General features: G+C 36.5%; 1 protein-coding gene across 1 annotated transcript; it reads right to left on the reverse strand.

The window, feature by feature from the left end:
- Positions 1-17,035: 17,035 nt before the first annotated feature.
- Positions 17,036-18,820, reverse strand: LOC105474371 (polyadenylate-binding protein 4). Its single transcript, XM_071070576.1, has 2 exons — positions 18,719-18,820; positions 17,036-17,810 (listed from the first exon to the last, which is right to left on the reverse strand). Exons 1-2 carry the CDS (start codon positions 18,818-18,820, stop codon positions 17,334-17,336), a joined length of 579 nt encoding a protein of 192 aa, XP_070926677.1. The 3' UTR covers positions 17,036-17,333.
- Between the last annotated feature and the right edge of the window lie 1,113 nt (positions 18,821-19,933).

The following is a 19,933-nucleotide window of genomic DNA, read 5'->3' on the forward strand; positions in this document are numbered from 1 at the left end:
ATAGGGAATTTTCCCTCCAGTCCTTTTGTCATTTTTCCTAAGTAATGTATGAAATACTTGGGTTTTATTTTTATTTATTTATTATTTTTTACAAAATTTGCCTTCTTTCATTCATCTTTATCAACACTGCAAGACCTACATGACATCCATATATTTGATTGTAGCCAAAGTGCACACAAACAAGAGAGAGTTTGCAAGGGCAGAGGCTTGATAGACATTTCTATTCTGTAAAAGGAATTCTATACTAAAAAACTGTCATAATTCAGCTGGTTGATTGACCCACCCCCTACCTATCTTTCTTCCACTGCTTTGTGGTTGTGGCAAATGTTATAAAGTGTCGATGGTGAAAGAAGTAAATTGTGTTGTGAAGATTTTGTAGTTTTTGCAATGTGTTTGTTTAGTTACTTATTACACCTTTTTATTTTACGTTTAATTAGCATTTGTGTTTTACAAACATATTTGAAGATCAATAGGACAATTTTTATTTATTTATTTATTTATTTATTTATTTATTTATTTATTTATTTATTTTTTTTGAGACAGAGTCTCGCTTAGTCGCCCAGGCTGGAGTGCAGTGGCGCGATCTCGGCTCACTGCAAGCTCCGCCTCCCGGGTTCACGCCATTCTCCTGCCTCAGCCTCCCGAGTAGCTGGGACTACAGGCGCCCGCCGCCTCGCCCGGCTAATTTTTTGCATTTTTAGTAGAGACGGGGTTTCACAGTGTTAGCCAGAATGGTCTCGATCTCCTGACCTTGTGATCCACCCGCCTCGGCCTCCCAAAGTGCTGGGATTACAGGCGTGAGCCACCGCGCCCGGCGACAATTTTTAAAGATGAGAGGTGAGACAGGAAAATTCCAGGCCTGTGCCTCTGGGAAATTAATTTAATGTGGTTATTGATGGGAAATTAAAATCTTATATATGTTACTTCACTGCAGTAGTGGAGCAGGGGACACAAGATCACCTGTTTTTGCAAGGAAGGTTACTTATCAACCTGTTTTGTATGGGTTGGTAATTCACATCTTCCTATTCTGTTGTGCATGGCCTATGGAAAACAACTTTCAAATGCACCAATGGCTCCACCAAACTCACAGCCGTTTTATAAGTAAAGGTGTTGATTTTTTAAAACAACAATTGGAAATTCAAAACAAACAGTCAGTTTGAACAGCCTGAGAAGCATTTACTGAGCAACAAACTTCTTGCCCAGAAAAAGAAAATTAATAATGCCAACATGTAAAATTAGAGTGAGGAAAATGCTACAATATGCAGTATAACAAAATGAAATGATCCCACTTTCCAATAGTAAATAAGGTGATGTATTGATGGTGGTTCACATCATGCTGAGAAGGTTGTATGTAATATACTGAAAACAACAACTTCTCTCTCCAGGTTGTTGAGTCAACAGATTTCACCAATAAATGTCATGCTGTAGCATATGTAAGGTTTGTAAATAACATTGAGATTTAAGAAAACTTTTTCTGCTACAGAGAACTACAGGAAACAAGCAAAGGCCAAGATATATTTAAGAATTTTGTAAACAAAAGATTTGTCTCGGAGAACTGGGTTGGTATCTGCATAGACGGTGTACCTTCAACAGTTGGCTTTATGAGAGGTTTCACTTCACTTGTAAAATAATGTCACCATACACTGCTTTTTTTCACAGAGAGATACTGTGTCAAAAAATTCTTGAAAATGAAATTTATAAGAGAATCCTAGATGACCATTTTATTTAACTTTATTAAACAATGATTGTTCACTTGAGAATGCTTTACAACTTTGTAAAAACCTGGAAAAGAGCTAACTCTCCTGCTGTATACAGAAATCTGAGGGTTTCGCAGAAAAAGAATTCTTTTTTTGAGATGGAGTCTCGCTCTGTCGCCCAGGCTGGAGTGCAGTGGCCGGATCTCAGCTCACTGCAAGCTACGCCTCCCGGGTTCACGCCATTCTCCTGCCTCAGCCTCCTGAGTAGCTGGGACTACAGGCGCCCACCACCACGCCTGGCTAGTTTTTTGTATTTTTTAGTAGAGACGGGGTTTCACCGTGTTCGCCAGGATGGTCTCCATCTCCTGACCTCGTGAACCGCCCGTCTCGGCCTCCCAAAGTGCTGGGATTACAGGCTTGAGCCACCGCGCCCGGCCAGAGAAAGAATTCTTAATAGAATGAGTTGAAAGCTAAACTACAGATTTTGCTGAGTGTTTGAAGATGAAAAATAGCTACAGAAAACCAGTCTGCTTAATACATATTTTTTTACTGCATGAACCAGTTGAACAAGTCTCCATGAAGCTCTTCAGAAAATGCCTTGACTTCATATGGTAAGAGTATTAGATTTAAAAGCAAATAAAATATTTTGAAAAATCATGGCTCCAAAAGGAAATCTTGAAATGTTCTTACTGCCTCTTGGTCTTGATAATGAGGAAATATATTTGCGGATCTTAAGTTGGAATTGAAACTACCTAAACAAAACAGTACAAAGTTGAACAGCATCTTCCCAATGACCTCATTTCACAATGCCTGTATAATAGAGTAACAACCCTTTCTTTGAATCTTCTCAGCCTGAGAACTTGACTTGGAGAAAAGAAGAAGAATGCCGTGAACTGTCTAATCATATGTACCAGATAAGATTTTCCAATCTGTCCCAAGACAAGTGCTCTATTTCTGTGAAAAGAGAGTAACTTGCCATTCATAGGAAAATACTGAAGAATTTCCTGCAGTTTGCAGCTCTTCCATGTGTGAGCAAGTTTATTCTTAACAAGACAAGCATCAAGAGTAAGGATAGAAATTGTCTCATTTCAGTTGATAATGAGATCCATGTGCACTCATTTCAAGTTTGACTCTGAAGCATAAAACAAACAGATGGTTTTTAGTAAACAGGTAAATTCATTTTATTTGCTTTCAAAAATAACACTATATATCTGTGTGTGTGTATGTGTGTGTGTGTTTGTGTATTCCTAGAACATTTTTTTAAAAATGCATGTATAATAATTTTGGAAATGCTAGATCTATATTTGAGGCTAATCATGTCACTATTTGAAAAAAAATGGGTTTTTTTGAAGTGTTATTAAAAGTTCGGTCTTCATTCATATTGCTTTGGACAAAAAGGTTTTAGTAGAGCTACTTAAAACATTGCCAAAAAAATTTCACGTAGTAAATAACACAAGTTAAAATCAATTTACAACCTTTAATTTAAATCAACCTCTAGAAATAAAAAACTTGTTATTTAAGCCAGTAGTTTAATAGAAATTCATTATAATATATGTTCTTCATGAAAAGAAAAAATAAGATAATTTAATAAATAGTAAGCTAAGTTTCTTTCCCTCAAGAAAATTAGACTCTAAAATTCATTTTTAGTTTTTTTTTTTTTTTTAACTTTTATTTTAGGCTTGGAGGTATAATTTCAGGTTTGTTATATAGGTAAATTGCATCTCATGGGGGTTTGAGTTACACATTGTTTTGTCACCCAGGTGACACACATAGTACCTAATGGGCATTTTTTCAATCCTCACAATTCTCCCTCCATCAACCCTCAAGTAGACTCTGGTGTCTGTTGTTCCCTTCTTTGTTACCTTCTTTGTTGTTCTCTTCTTTGAGCAGAAAACCAAATACTCACTTATAAGTGGGAGTTTGACTTTGAGTACACCGGACTCTCGATGCTTATAAGTGAGAACATGAGGTATTTGGTATCTCACTTATAAGTGAGAACGTGAGGTATTTGGTTTTCTGTTCCTGTGCTGGTTCACAAAGGATAATGGCCTCCAGCTGCCTACATGTTGGTGCAAAGGACATAATCTCATTCATTTATGGCTGCATAGTATTCCATGGTCTATATGTGCCACATCTTTATCCAGTGTACAATTGATCTAGGTTAGTACATCAGATCCATGAAATAAGACTTAAAATAGAAATTGTGTAAGTTGTACTCCAAGACTGCTGATCACCTAATTTCTATTTAAGTACTTGCCATATTGTAACATACATAAATATAATTCTTTGTTGTGTTTTTCTATTATTTTGGTCTGTTTTAGCTAATTAGCATATATACTTCCTATGATCAGAAAACTTATCTTTTTACATCAGAAATACTTTGCCACTTGAAATACTTTCTGGTACATAGCAGTTACCCAATAAGTATTTGTTGATAAATAAATATTTGACCATCATAATTTCCTAATTTTTGATAAGCAAGGAGTATATTTCAAAGTTTTTTAGAGTAATGGTTCAATTATAGGGACCCTAATATTTCAGCAAAAATGCATAGTTAACATTTTTCACAATTTTTGCATAAAGATTTAAATAACGTAGAAAACAGAGGCAGAACCTTTTGTATTTAAACTTAGTATTAGTACTTAAATTATTAGAATTTATCCCAAAGTGCGTTCAAAGAGATATAAACACTCTAAATAGTTCCTCAAAAAAAACCTCTGAATCTCTCCAAAGTATCCGCTAAAGAAGGAAAAACACTATTTACTAAAATAAAATTATGTAATTTCCTTAATCGTGACCTTTTCTATCCACAACTGCAGTTATACAATCACATATGATACTTTAATTTCATAGTCTTATTCACATTTCTTATTCACATAATCTTATTCACATTTATGTGTTATATCTTGTTCTCAACTATTCTAAGTTTATATTTCAGCTCTTATTTAAAAATTATCCATGTGCCTGAGTTAGGTTTACATGAAAAAACTATTTTAGGCACCTTAGCAATGTCAACAAGAAAGTACATTATTTAATATTTATTGGAATGTTTTTTGGTAAGTGATTCATTGTACTTATTATTATGAGTCATTTAATATTCATCAACATTACCTAGAAAATGTATACAGAATTGAAATTAATAAATATTAATTTTTCATCTGCTTTTTTCAAAGTTCTCTGCTAAATGAAGTAAGGAATGTAAACAGTGTCCAAGCCATGTTTCCTGCCTCTTGGTAATTTGTAATCTGCAGAGGTGATATGCAAATTTAACTGACTGCAATAAAAGACAGTATGTAAATTTGTGTACATAAGTGGTACAGAAAACAATTTTTTCAAGAATTCATGAGAGGCATAAATAACTTTAGAAAAGAAGTCAAGGAAGGCTTCATAGGAAAGGCGGCCCTTGAGTCAGGCTTTGAATAATTTAAAAAAATAATAAAAATAGAAGTAGATAAACCAAGACCAGAAATAGAAACAAAAGGGTGAAATGACCAGAAATAACATAACTGGACTTTGAGTGGACTTGCCTTGGGAGATGTGCAGGGATTGTGCTGAAGAATATGACCAAGGTAAGCAAGGAATGGATGGTTTGAAGATATTTGAATGACGGGCCAAGGAAGTTAGACCTCAAATAGTAATTAATTGGATGATATCTGAGGGGTTTGGAGGAATTTTATTCTGATCATCATATGAAGTGTGATTTAGAGAAGTGAGAGATTAAAAGCAGAAAAGCCAATTAATAATCTCTAGCAATAAACGGTCGTAAATTAATAAAGGCCTTGACTAGAGGCGTCGGTAATATTCATGGAAAAGAACATTATAATTTTTCTTGCATTTTCATAACTTTTTCTGGATGAACTTCATCAAAATATTCCTGGAACTTGAAATCTATGTTTATTCTCCTGTATCCAATTCTGCAAGTCTGAATAAGTGAAATGAGTTTCATAAAGTTGATATGAACTCATTAACTTCATCAGCGAAGGTGTGAAAGGCTGCAGTCTTACTTTTCCTAGCCAAGTGGATTGTCTATAATAAAACACCTATCACTTCAGGGACTTTAAATTAGCAAGCCATCTGGCAGAAAAAAAAAATAATGAGGACAGCATTACTCATGAGGGAGGGCTTGCGTTTGACTCAGAGGGCTAAACAGCACTGAGGATGATCTGATTATATATTTTTTCAAGCTAAAAGTTTCAGTTCTTATTAAAATATCGTGCCTCTAAGGGTCACATTTGAAAATAGATCTCTGTGTTGTAAAACCAAAAATATGCATGCAAACATGGACAATTGTTAATTAGATGTAGACCCCATTATTTTGTTCAAGTGTATACAGTACCCTGTGAAGTTCTCACTGTTGTTCATATTCACTCTCTACCACATGCAGTACCTGTTCAGGCCCGCAATGCACTATTCAAATTACTTATCTGCAGGGTCCTCTTGACGTGGCTCACCTGATGATCCAGGCCTATCACTGTTTCAGAAAAACAAAACCTAGTATGGGAGAGGGTGAGAGGGTTTATTCACTGCCAGATGGTGAAAGAGTGATGGGGTTCAGCCTTTCAGAAAAGCAATTTGGCAATATTGTTGAAAAACAATAGGTCTTTCCAACTTTTAACCTATTAGTCCCATCATACATTTGCTCAAATAATAATAATTAACAAAATTTTTTAAAAACCTGATTGTCTAAGAGTAGGTCAATAAACTAGTATTTTTGCAGACTGAAGTATTATCATGCTTATGACAGCTGAGGGGGGGTTGGGGCTATCCTTGGACAGTGAGTAAGTGAAGAGGCAGAGGACCAGTTTATTTGAGCCTCACATTCTCAGAGACTGAAATTTAGACTTCTCACTTTATATCCATACAGCATAAATATAGTCATACATTGATATTAACAGAATCAAAATACATATATATTTCAATTATACATACACATGTTCATTTATTTTACAACTTTATTATTTATTTATTTAATTTATTTATTTTTTTGATACAGAGTCTCGTTCTGTCACCCAGGCTGGAGTGCAGTGGCAGCATCTCAGCTCACTGCAAGCTCCGCCTCCCAGGTTCACGCCATTCTCCTGCCTCAGTCTACCGAGTAGCTGGGACTACAGGCATCCGCCACCACACCCGGCTAATTTTTTGTTAATTTTAGTAGAGACGGGGTTTTGCCGTATTAGCCAGGATGGTCTTCATCTTCTGGCCTCCTGATCCGTCTGCCTCGGCCTCCCAAAGTGCTGGGATTACAGGCATGAGCTACCGCGCCCGGCCTATTTTACAGCTTTAAACTTGTGTCACACTACCTGATGAAAACTCTTGGATGGCAGGTCTATAAGCAATAGTTCTATAGACTTTTGTAATATCTGAATGTTCTGTTATGAATATATATTACTCTATATATAGAAAAACAAGCAATAAATGCTGTATTAAAGAAAACACTGAGGAGATGAGCGACTTTTAGGGTTGTTTTGCCCAATTCATTTTAATTTGGTACACGGAGCACAGCAATGTAGGATGTCTAATAATAAGCATCTTAACACAAATGACAGATGGACTTTTCCCCAACACTAACATTATTCCTGGCTGTCCGACTTATATAATGTAAAACTATTTTTATTGCTTCTGAATAACTGTACTTAGTTATTCTTTGCCCTGTTTGGCTTCCTAGACACATGAGTTAGTTGTTATATGCAATTCTCATGTATACATATCCTTGTTTTCCAAAATACCATTATAATTATTTAGCTTGAATTATCCCATAAACAGAACCTGAGACACAAATTTAGGTACAGGTATTTTACTTGGGAGTTCATTCCAGAAAGCTGAAGAGAAGAAACACAGAAAATGTGACAGAAAGCAGGAACACTAATGAAAGGTGAATTATTGAGGTCACAGTTATAGGCAACAGGGTTTCAACTTAGCCATGTCTTCTGACAACTATGTAGAATGCCTCCAAACAGCATCCACGTGAAAGATGGCTGAGGTGTTTATCAGATCACAACCTCTCAAGCATTAACAGCCCTGAACTGCCAGCCAATGCCTGCCCCTGTGAGCTGACTGGATTTCTGCCTCTTCAGGGAAAATTGTGAGACAGAAATGCAGCAAGATTCTTGACTCACACTCAAGAAGGGGTACCGTCAGCATGCAGAGAAGTATCTACCATCACTACAACTAAAATTAGGAGTGAAGTAAGACGATGTGCTGCAGGCCAGTAAAAGCATCTTATCCAGCCCACTCATACATCACCCAGATCTACTTGTAACCCACATCAATTATATTATGTCAATTAACTCTTCATGAGTTAGCCGCATTTCCTTAATAAGACTCAATAATTAAGGTTAATGAGAAAAACACAGTGCCCACTCCTGCAGCTTTTCCTGAGGTGATAAATAATGTTCCTTGTCTCCAATCTCTACCACCCATTTACCTTTGTCCTAAATCAGCATGGTAGCTGATTTAGGCGTTTGTCCAGTCAGATGATGGAGTTATTCCCTGAGAAGTCTGAGACTTTGGTTGCCTTTTTCTTTTCAATGACTGATTAATGAGAGATACACTACTAAACTTCCATATTCTAGGTGGTATGATTCAAGACTTTATTCCTGAGGAGTCTGAGCATTTGGTTGTTTTGCTTTTGTCAAGCTATGGAAAGTGCAATTTTCCATTCAGTGTTATCAGGCAGGCATGGGAGCTCCAAGAAATGCTTCAGTCAATCTCCAAGTTCCAGATGCACTCCTCCCCATTTTGGTTTTGTAGCTGTGAACCTAGATCCTCATAATAATCAGAATTCATTTTTCCCCACCAGCATAGTAAGCATTTTCTTTGCTGGTCTTCTCACATTTGATGCTCCCTATTACCATGCAGCTATCATAGTTTTAGTTTCAGTGAAAGTGTCACTCTGTTCATTGGTGGAAGTGTTCCTCTTCTAGAAAACAAGGACTTTTAAGTCAACAGAGTCTAAAGTTGTAGGGATAAGAAAGATACAGTATGTAGGTAGATCTCTGGACATAATAGTAAGAGGGTCTGATTCTACATATATCCCTTGATTGCAAGGCCCATATATTGCGAGTACTTGGGACACAATAGTATTGAGTCAGTGCTTTACAACATTTTAGAGAATAGCACCCCAGCTCCACCAGCTTTTATCCCTAAGCTGGAACCTCGTGTGAGCTGTGTAAGGATCATTACAACATTATGGCTACTACCAGGTGATGCAACGCATTGTACTACAAATGGAGCCCTTGGTGATGCACTGGTTGTATATCCTTAGCCACAAAATGGGAAGATTACTGATAGCACTCCCAGGAGCTGGACACCAAATCCTTCCTAGAAGGAAAATTGAAGCAGCACGTGTCCACAATCCCATTAGTAAGTCGTTCCAATATCTCTGGACACCACATAAACAATTTTTATAATCAATTCCAACTTAACTTTCCAAACTGAATTCCTTCAACTCTGATTTACCCACTGATTTATTTTTTTTTCCAGCCAAACCATAAAACTTTCTTTTGGAGATATACATCCAATTATTTAAAGATTCTGGGGTCCTTTGCTCATGCTGTTTCTTCTATTTGGAATGACTTTGCCTTCAACTCCACATGATAAAGTACATCTTTCAAGGACTGGTGCAATGCAGTCTCAATTACCAAGCTTTTGCTATTCCCCCTTTTCCACACCATCTCTCTTTGTTCCACTACAAAACTTTCTGCACCACCACAAAGTTGCAATATTTTTCTCCTTCTCGGAAAAATCCATAATCTCTCGTCTATATCTCTGCCATACCACCTCCTATCATGTTATTTATGTGTCCAAGTTAAAACTGTGGCCCTGGGGTTCAGTCTTTGAGCATTGTTGAGCTTAAAAAGCATTCCTCTTATGTCTCCCCTTTCCCCCTGGTTTTGTACAGCAAACACCCAAAGAACAGCGAATATCTCCTAACAGGGGAATATAGTTTCTGGAGGGACAAACGCTAACTGCTTAAATGTTATCCCATCATAATGTCCTGTTTCTATCTTCCCTAACAGGAGGTTAACTCCTTGAGGGCAGGAACTATGTCTGATAACACTATTCCCCTCAGAATAGTGACTGACACATATTAGGCACTCAATAAATGACTGAGTATGCAATATTTATCTCACAGTGGTGTTGAGAGAATAAGAGAGTAAAGAATTTTTAAATATGTACTATAAAGTATTATCCTTATTACTATTATTATTATTTACCATGACCAACTGGCTTATTTTATTGAAGAAGAGGGCTATGTACAGTAAACAATGTGAGCAAGATTTTTGAGACCTGGTGTTAGAAAGAACATCCCCCTTTATGCACATCTGTCTTCTGAAAAATTAAGCAAATATTTTTTAAAACCCCCATGGTTACAGAGGGTAAGAGGAAGAAGACATCAACGTAAGACCACAATGGTAAAGAGTCCATGTGTGTGCTGGGTGGCCATGAGGCAATGGCTACACAAAGCACGCAAGCATGTGTCTCTCTTTCATAATGATGTATATAAATATAGATATTTGTTATTTTTTTTTTACTTTTTCTAGCCTTTCTGCCCTATTCTGCTTGCTTCTATCATCAAATAATGAAGGCAAATAGATGAGATCTCAATAAGACACCTCCAAAATGCAACAGACTCACATAAACTGACTTCTGGATCTTCTGAACTATTAAAGGATTCAGATATGTGCTATATATCTGGGGTTCTTCTACATTTATTCCAGGTTGAGTTGTGTTGTTGGATTATTCATTATCTGCTTAGCCTCAGGGTCATGGTTTATCACTTCACGTCTTCAGGGTTGCTGGGTCACATGTAATGGGGCAGAATATAATGTGTGTAACCATCTGTTTCTTCCTTTTGGTTGAATTATATTCTAGAGGCTGCAGGGTGGTCCTTTAGAACATTAGCAGACCTTCTCTCATAGTGTAATTGTGCAAAATTGGCTTCAGCTAGAAAGATTTTTTTTTTTTTTTTTAGTACATGCTAGATTTGGTACTGTATATCATTTATCAATATACTCATGTCCCATGCTATTCAGAGAAAGTATAATATTTTTATTTATTGTAAGACAGTGCTAAATCCTAGACTTACTTTGTTTATGAATTAAACTAGCACATATTTCTAAAATAAATAATATGGTATATTCTAGACACAGTACTTAGGGCTTAGATACAATAATAATATAGCTATGGTCTTTTCCAATATGAAGTTTACATAGGGGAGAGGAAAAAAACAAGAAGACAAGCACATGAAATAATTATACATTGTGCTTGATGCTGTAAATACTAGCTGAAATAGAAAATGACAGGAAGTGGGGTGACACTGGGGAGGGGTTTCACTTTAGATAGGGTAGTTGAGGAAGGCTTGTCTGATAAGGTGACATTTAAACTGAAACCAAAATATAGGAAAGAGATGAGACATTTGAAGAGTTTAAGGAAAATATTTTATGTTGAGTGTCTGAAGAAAGTGGAAAAGCAAAGGAGGAGATAAGAGAGGAAAACAAAAGCAGTGATGCAGGGCCTTGTACAACATAGGGGAGAGTTTTGGTTTGTTATGAGTGAAAGAAAAATGATGATAAAGTTTTAAACACTAGCATGAATCTATTTACATCTAAAGGAGTTGGCCCTTGTTTTAGAGAGTATATTGAAGGTAGAGGCTAGGAATGAAGAGAAGAAACCACCTAGGAATCTGTTATCATGGTTGAAAAAAGAAATAGAAGTGCCCTGGATAAGGATGGTGGCAGTGGAAGCAGAAGTGGGAGAACTCTAGAACTTTTTTGTAAGGAGAAACAATAGACTATACTGTGTAGGAATTAAGAACAAAGAAATTTTGACTTGCTATAGGAAATTATGTTGTGTTTATGCAACAGATTGTATTATTGTTCAAAATGATATCCTTTAGAGGATTTAAAGTCCTCACTCCGTTAGCATCAGTATTGATCATATAACTTGCTTTGAATATTGAAATGTAAAGGGAAGTGATGTATGCTACTTCTGAGCAGAACTTAAAGGACCATACTATAGCTCCAACCATTGCTCTGCCAGAGGAAAAATGTATCCTCAAAAGGGGCTGTCTTCTTTTCTGGATTCTGAAATAAAGGATCAGAACCATAGCTGACCTACAACTGATATGTCATGTGAATGGGAAATAAGTCACCAAGATTTGAGATTTGTTTGTTACTGCAACATAATTAGTGACTAAAATGATGTGCAACTATTCAAAACTCAATACATTTTAAGCATTTTGTCACTTTAAATTATGTCTACAACTTGTTTTTCTGTTTCTGTTAGTTATTGCATGGGTCCAAGAAAAATTTGGAAGATTAATAGATCTACCCCCTTCCAAATTCTTTCAGTTTCCAATGTATCAATATCTGACTATATAACTCATTGTAATTCCCATGGTTGTTTCTTCACTTGGCAACATTGGCACTGAAGACAAAACATTTCAATATTTTCTGACTTAGGCTAGCAGGAAAATAAATTGAATTCTATAGAAACGTAAACCACTTAGAAGAATTCACTGATGGTGTGCACTTTCAGTGTCACATAATTTAGATAACAGTTTGTTACCTCTCCACATGCACTACTCTCAGAAGATATAATTAGTCAGGTATGGTAGCATGTGTCTGTGTTTCCAGCTCCTGCAGAGGCTGGGTGGGAGGATCACTGTCTTTTCACTGTATATTCATACGGCAGTATGTGCAAATGAGCTCCCCTGTGCCTTCTTTCTAAAGTCACTAATCCCCCATTCATAAGGGCCCTACCCTTATGACCTAATAGCCTCCACAACAGCCATGCTTGCTAATACTATTGTCTTGGGAGTTAGGATTTCAACTTATAACATTTGGGGACACACAGACATTTAGATCGTGGCATCTCCCATTATTTTCTCTCATATATTTATCTTCCGACAATTTGCTGCCCCTAGAAGCCCAAACCCCTTTTCTTTTGTCTTGCCACTTCTCCAGAAATTTGTCACTCTTTGTTAAGATGGTATATAAGCTCCCAAATCAAACCACTTCTTCGAGTTATTCACCACTGAGTTCTCTCGTGCATATGCATGTTGTGTGCATAAATAAACTCTGTCTTCTGCCTTGTGCTAATCTGTCTTTTGTCAGTCTAATTTGTAGGCCCTATCTGTTGAATATAAGAGGATAGAGGAAAAAAGTTCTTTTGTCCTTCCCATACATGTATAAATATAATAATAGAACATTATTATTAATGATTATGTCTCAGACAATTTTTTTTGTTTTGTTTTTTGAGACAGAGTCTCACTCTGTCGCCAGGCTGGAGTGCAGTGGTGTGATCTCGGCTCACTGCAAGCTCTGCCTCCCGGGTTCATGCCATTCTCCTGCCTCAGCCTCCCGAGTAACTGGGACAGGTGCCTGCCAATGCACCTGGCTAATTTTTTGGTATTTTTAGTAGAGTCGGGGTTTCACCATGTTAGTGAGAATGGTCTTGATCTCCTGACCTCGTGATCCACCCACCTCAGCCTCCCAAAGTGCTGGGATTACAGATGTGAGCCACTGTGCCTGGTCTCATACAATTCTTATGTACTCATTAGATACAGTGGTTTTTTTTTTTTTTTTTTTTTTTTTTTTTTTTTTTCCCCACAACTATTATATTTAACCAGAGCTTTTCACATATATTTAATTTGTAGCATATGGGGAGAAATTTGGAGGATAAAACACAGTTTTAATTGCCAATCTTATACTACAGAGGGAGTTTTAAAAATTGTAAAAGAAAATCACTTTAATGATATTTTATTGTTTAAAGAAGTAGATGATTATTCTGAAAATGATTACCTGGATACTATCACAAGAAATTAATATTCAATATTAACTTTTTAATGCTTGAGTCCTTAAACATATGTTAAAAACTAAAACTTACAGGTAAATTTCTTCTGATGTGTCTGCACAAATACCTCTTGTTGGATCGAAACACTTAATTAATGTAAAAATTTTCCTGTTGTGGATTCTTTCTCACAGTTTCCCAATATTTTTCTTCTTGATCATCCTGATTTCTTTCTACTATTTTTCTTTGTCACTAAAGAACATAAATATTTTCTTTTAGGCAGCAAATCAAACAGTGAATTTCTACCAACTATGGATTATTAATTAGGCTTAGATATTATATTGTTTCTCTGTTATTCTTTTCTAATATGCAAAAAAGTGGAGAAATTGAGGATATTTTGTGTACCAGAAGGAAGCTAGGTATTCAAAGTCTCCCTCTTCCATGATTTGCAAATTTAGGCATGCCATGTAACTTCTCTCTGTTGCATTTATTTCATTCAAAAGAAAATATTTTTATATATCTCAGCTAAAAATAAGGAGATATATGCCATTATATCTTTTTAACACTTACCAAAGACACAGGAGTAAAAGTCACAATTTTATTAGACTACTGACCATTTGTAACTGATCACAGTAGCTCATGGATGTGGACTTGCTACCTATTTTGTACATATGTAATTATATATTTAGTTTTCCCCTCCCATATTCAGCGTTAATAAAGCACAAATTTAAAATATTAATTGTAGGCTGGGTGTGGTGGCTCACACCTATAATCCCAGCACTTTTGGAGCCCAAGGCAGGCAGATCACCTGAGGTTAGGAGTTCAAGACCAGTCTGGCCAATATGGTAAAACACTGTCTCTACTAAAAATACAAAAATTAGCTGGGTGTCATGGTGCACACCTGTAATCCCAGTTACTCAGGTGGCTGAGGCAGGAGAATGGCTTGAGCCCAGCAGGTGTAGGTTGCATTCCAGCCTGGGCAACAGAGCCAACACTTTGTCTCAAACAACAACAACAACAACAACAACAACAAAACATTCATTCATACAAGAAAATATTAATATAAAATACAAACATCATATTATAGGGTTACCTCAGTGGTTAGTTGTTCTCTCATTTTAATTTTAAATAAGATGATCTACCTTCATCTTCAAACTAAAATAAGGCTTAAACTTATGCCTCTTCATTTATCAGTTCTAAAATACAGTTCTTCAGATAACCTTTAAAGGACAGGATATTAAGAAGATTAAAGAGATGTTTAATAAAATTTATCCCTAACTTTGGGAATTTTAAATCTCTCATTTTAAATACTGACAATACCTCACTATCTATGCCCTGAGATTGTGTCTCTCCAGCATCCTATCTTATCTTTTCAGGGTGCATTTCAAAAACCATAATAATTTTCCCTAGCCAAGCTTAAAACCAGGCACCTCAAAAGTTGATAAGCAACCTCCCCCTACCCTACTTTATTCCTTCTTGGCTCCTTCCCCTTGACAGCTGTCACATACTCATTGGTTAAAGTATAATTATCAAGCTAATTCCATGGATTCTTTTTCTGCCTGTGTTTCTTGTGTCTTAGGCTGGGACAGCCCTTGGGTCTGTGAGAGATTCAGATTTTATCTCTATTTCTATCATGGCCTGCAGTAGACTTTGGTGATTTAAGTTAGAATATTTCCAGTCAGACTTTTATAAATTTTTACTTATAACAAGCCAGACTGATGATTTTCATAAGACACGCTTCAGTGCCCAACCGTATGACTGCAAGGCACAGGACAGATTTCAGAGAAACTCCTTTAGCTTTCTAAATGATGTGACTTCATTTCTTTCTCAGGACACACCAAAAGTAATCTTCCATTTTGTTTTAGTTGCTTTCCAGCAACCCTACAGTTTAATTAATTTCTCACATAGCTTTAAAATGTGACAAAGTCTAATCATTCCCAATTGTCTGTGCTGCCTCAAGGGGTGCAGCAGGGATTAAAGGAAAATAGTCATGGGTGATGTCCTTCTCTACTGCTCTCTCTCACCTCAGCCACCCCCCACTTATATTCTGTTGATTTAGAGTAATAAAGATTTTCGCCCACAGTGTGTGGTCGTCGTCTTCTTCCTCTTCCTCTTCCTCTTCTTCTTCTTATTCTGTTTTTTGGAAGGGGAGGAGATCCTCAGCAGGGAGAAATGTTTTATGGCTAATTCTACTAGGTAAAAAGATTCAATCCCTCCCTCTCCTCTGAGGGCAAATGAAAAGGTGTAATCTAAATAACCACTTATTAATTTTATCATTGAGATAAGAAGATGAAAGATAAGATAATGATAATAATTTCTCCCTTTTTAAGCTATATTTATATTTCTTTTGGATTAATCTGTAAATTCAATCATTTTGTTTTACAAAAGGAAAGAATGCTAATATTAGGTAGCACTCAGTATCCTAAAGTTCTTAATTGGTTACAATTGGAATAAATTGACCTTAACATTTCATATGTCATAGAAATAAAAGTAAAATACTATAATTGTGTTCCAAAACCTGCAGCATCTCTATAAATGAAGAAGATGTGGTTTAATAGAATCCTACATGAAGATGAGTTAGGTTTCCTTGATTGTAATTAACAATGTGATATGTACATCTAAGAGGCTAATGTGACCTTATGCTGCCATTAGTGGCAGTAGAGTGCCCAGAAGAAATGATGTGATAGTTTAACAGCTTTGGACTTCTAAGGAATTCTGCCTCATTCTGAAGACATGTTCTTTCCAACTGATTATAATGTTGAGATGACTTTTTTTCCTACTTTTATTTTGGGTTCAGAAGGTACATGTGCTGGTTTGTTACATGGCTCAATTGAGTGTTGTTGAGGTTTGGTGCATTAATGATTCCGTCACCAAGGTAGGCGAGCATAGTACCCAATAGGTAGCATTCCAACCCACACACCCATCTCACCTTCCCCCACTCAAGCAGCCTCCAGTGTCTCTTGTTCCCATTAAGATGACTTTAAATAAAATGATAATCAAATATATTTTTAAAATTTAAAATATGAAAAACATATTTATGAGACTGGATGGGATACAAAGAATATTATAGTTTATTTACTTGAAGAACAGTTTAATGAGAGGTGATATGTTTATTCTTATCTTGCTATCACGTTTTCCTCATGCCGACATGTTAAGTTCAATTCATGTTTATTGAGTGTCTACCATATTCCTGGCAACATGATGGGATTGAGAACTAGAAATAGATCCCAGTTTTGGTTGTTGTCATTTGCTGTTATATGACCCTGGGAAAGTATTTTACTTTTTTGTATTTCATGCTTCTGAGCTGCAGTATTCTCAACTGTAATATGGGCATGATATTACCTTTTTCAAAAGGTGGTCAAGCATTAAATTAGGTAATGTATGGAATGTAACAGAGTTCAGCTCATACAAGCTCCAGATATGTATTTCTGAGTATTGTTCATTTCATATTAGTATTCAATGTATTTAGCAGGTTCCCAGTGGAATGAACTAAGACCAAAGGGTAAAAATTGCTGACATATTTCTTTTTTTATGGAGTTTTTTTTCTTTATTGAGAAATGTTAAGACTTGGGTACACGAAATAAACCAATTTATTGGAGGACAAATCAAAACCCACAATAGAAAAAAAAGTTAACACTGGGCTACAGCAGAACCCTGAGACCATATTTGTATAATTGAAAAATTCTAGGCACTTCATAATTGACGTTTTGATACAAAATTACCTATTAAATTTGCAATTTGTAGTTCTTGGTGTTGAGGTCCATAGGACAAGCTAGGAAGTCTTCAAACCTTGAGCTGAACTTCATGAGGGGTTATTTGGCTTTTGAATCGATTTTTCCTTGTCTAACAGGTAGCAGCAGCAACAGCGCCCACCTTCTGGGCAGCTTCTTTCTTGGCATGATGAGCCTGTAGAACTGCTACCGCTTCATCCACCTTAGAGTGGAGAGACTGGGGGAACCCTAACATGTGCAGCAGCTCAGAGTTGTCGATCTCCAGCAGTATTCCCGTGATATTCCCCGTCAGGTTTGAATGCATTGTTTGGATGAGTGGGAACAAGCGTTCTCTCAGCATCCGCTTCTGTTCCTGGGGGTGTGCTGCGGCCAGCGTGGAGGCAGTCAGTGGCTCCTGTCCCCGCACTTGGACCTCAGGCTGGGGTGCCTGCAGAGGCTGTATGGCAGGATGAGGGCTGCGAACACTGGAGGCGTGTTTGTAGAGGGAAACAGCCCCAGCCCGGGGAGCAGCAGAGGCAACAGCCGCGCGCAGAGCTAAGTTCTGCACAGCTGTGGGAAGGCCTCCAGACTGGCAGCTGCTGACATATTTCTATTCAAATAAGCAATAACTCTGTGTTTCCCCCATTTTAAATGGTTTTAAAGCATATTTTACTTTACAGATGCCTTGGAAATTCTGATAAAAGCTATGAGTCCCCTCTCCATATATGTTCATGCATAAATAAACACAATCACAGGCACACCATTTTGTTAAATGTTTCTGGAGATAGACTGGGTCACTAACATTCTTTCCTTAGTTCATGTCTTCAATAGGTAAAACTTAAATCAAATTGGCAAAATTAGAAATTTTACAAGGAAGTGTGAGGAATGCTCTTCTGTTGGAAAAAAAAATAGTATTCAAGAATCATCTATCAGGAATGCTGCTAATATTGCGCTTTCTATCTCTCTAGGTGACAATGTGATAAGCATAATAGAGAAGAGATTGAATATGTTATCTCAAGTTGTTCAATTAGAAATTAGAGTTCATCAAGAAATATCCTAAAGACTTACTAAATATTCCCTAGATATGACATGGCACATATGTAGAAAGTTAATTATTACTTATTTGCTGAAATTTAGCGTTTCGCTTCCAAGCATTACTTTGGGATCAATTTTAGGGTTTGGGTTTTGTCAATAGAACAAAGTCAGTTCTGTTACATTAATTTTCTAAATCTTTATAAACCCATGGTCACTTTTGCTAAGCATACAAATATTAAGCTCTCATTTAATGTAATTTGAAATTTCAACTAAATATTTGAATAGATTGACAATTTTGAAAACATTTTCCAATTAATTTTCTCCTGAGGATTCCAATATGCCTCTCTGCATGCTCATTCCTCCCACATATTGCCCTTGTTAACTCCAGAGTTTGCACATACCTACCTAATGTTTTTATATCTCTGACCCGGAGGGAAGCAAAAATAAAGAAAGAATTAGAGTAATCATTCAAATTATTCTAACCAAACTTTCTCTTTGGTTATTGTGGTACTTAACATCTTCACCCAGTAGATCTCCTCCTCCTCTCTGATAACCTAACCTGGCTCTTGACCCCAGGGGTGCCATGTGACCCAAGTTGAGAGATTCATAATCTATAAACAGGCTTCAAGGTATTGGTCCAGGGGTAGGCATAATAATCCAAGAAGGGACAATAAGAATCACTCCTCTGGCTTTTTAACTGGAACATGTGTACGTGTTGGAGTTGGAGCTATTATGTACACATGCATGTTTAGAGGATGGTGAATATCTCTTTCTTCTATGGATATAGAGTTTCAGGAATATAGGCCCAGAATATATTTACCTGTCACAAAGACAGAAAGAATAAGCCTGCCATACAGAGAAAAGCAGAGATGATAGACAGCAGAGTATCCTGAGAGTGCCAATTTCAATATGCCAGAGATGCCCTGAGGCTTACAATTCTTCCTTCAATTCTGTGAAGTACTCTAATATCTTGTGTGTGTGTGTGTGTGTATATATATGTGTGTGTATGTGTGTGGGTGTGTGTGTGTGTTTGTGTGTGTATTTGCTTAAGATGGATTGAATTGAGTCCCAACCATTTGCAATTGTTATGGCCAATACAATTGCTAAGAATCCCAGGTTATTATAATACAGTTATGTGTCACTTAGCAATGGAAATATGTTCTGAGAAATGTGTTATTAGGCAACTTCCTCACCATATGAACATCATAGAGTGTTCTTACACATACCTTGAGAGTATAGCCTACTACACATCTAGGCTATATGTATAGCCTACAACACATCTAGGCTATACGTATAGCCTATTGTTCCTAGGCTACAAAATTGTACAGAATGTTACTGTATTGAACACCACAGGCAATTATAACACAATGGTAAGTATTTGTGTATCTAAATATAGAAAAGGTACGTAAAAATATGGCATGAAAGATTTAAAAAAGTGGTACTCCTATATAGGCCAGTTCCATTATAATCTTATGGGACCACCATCGTATATGCAATCCGTCATTAACTAAAATGTCATCATGTGGTGCATGACTGTGTGTGTGAGTGTGCGGATGACTGCATCTATTATGCTTTGCTTTATTAGTGATATATTTGGACTTCTTTTTTCTCATACTAGTTTTTAAAAAAGTATTATTTAGCTAATATGTTATATAAAAAACCTGTGAGATAATAGTTAGAACTTTAGAGAAATATGTG

Source organism: Macaca nemestrina, chromosome 10 (genome assembly GCF_043159975.1).
Source record: "Macaca nemestrina isolate mMacNem1 chromosome 10, mMacNem.hap1, whole genome shotgun sequence".
In the NCBI taxonomy this organism is placed as follows: Eukaryota; Metazoa; Chordata; class Mammalia; order Primates; family Cercopithecidae; genus Macaca; species Macaca nemestrina.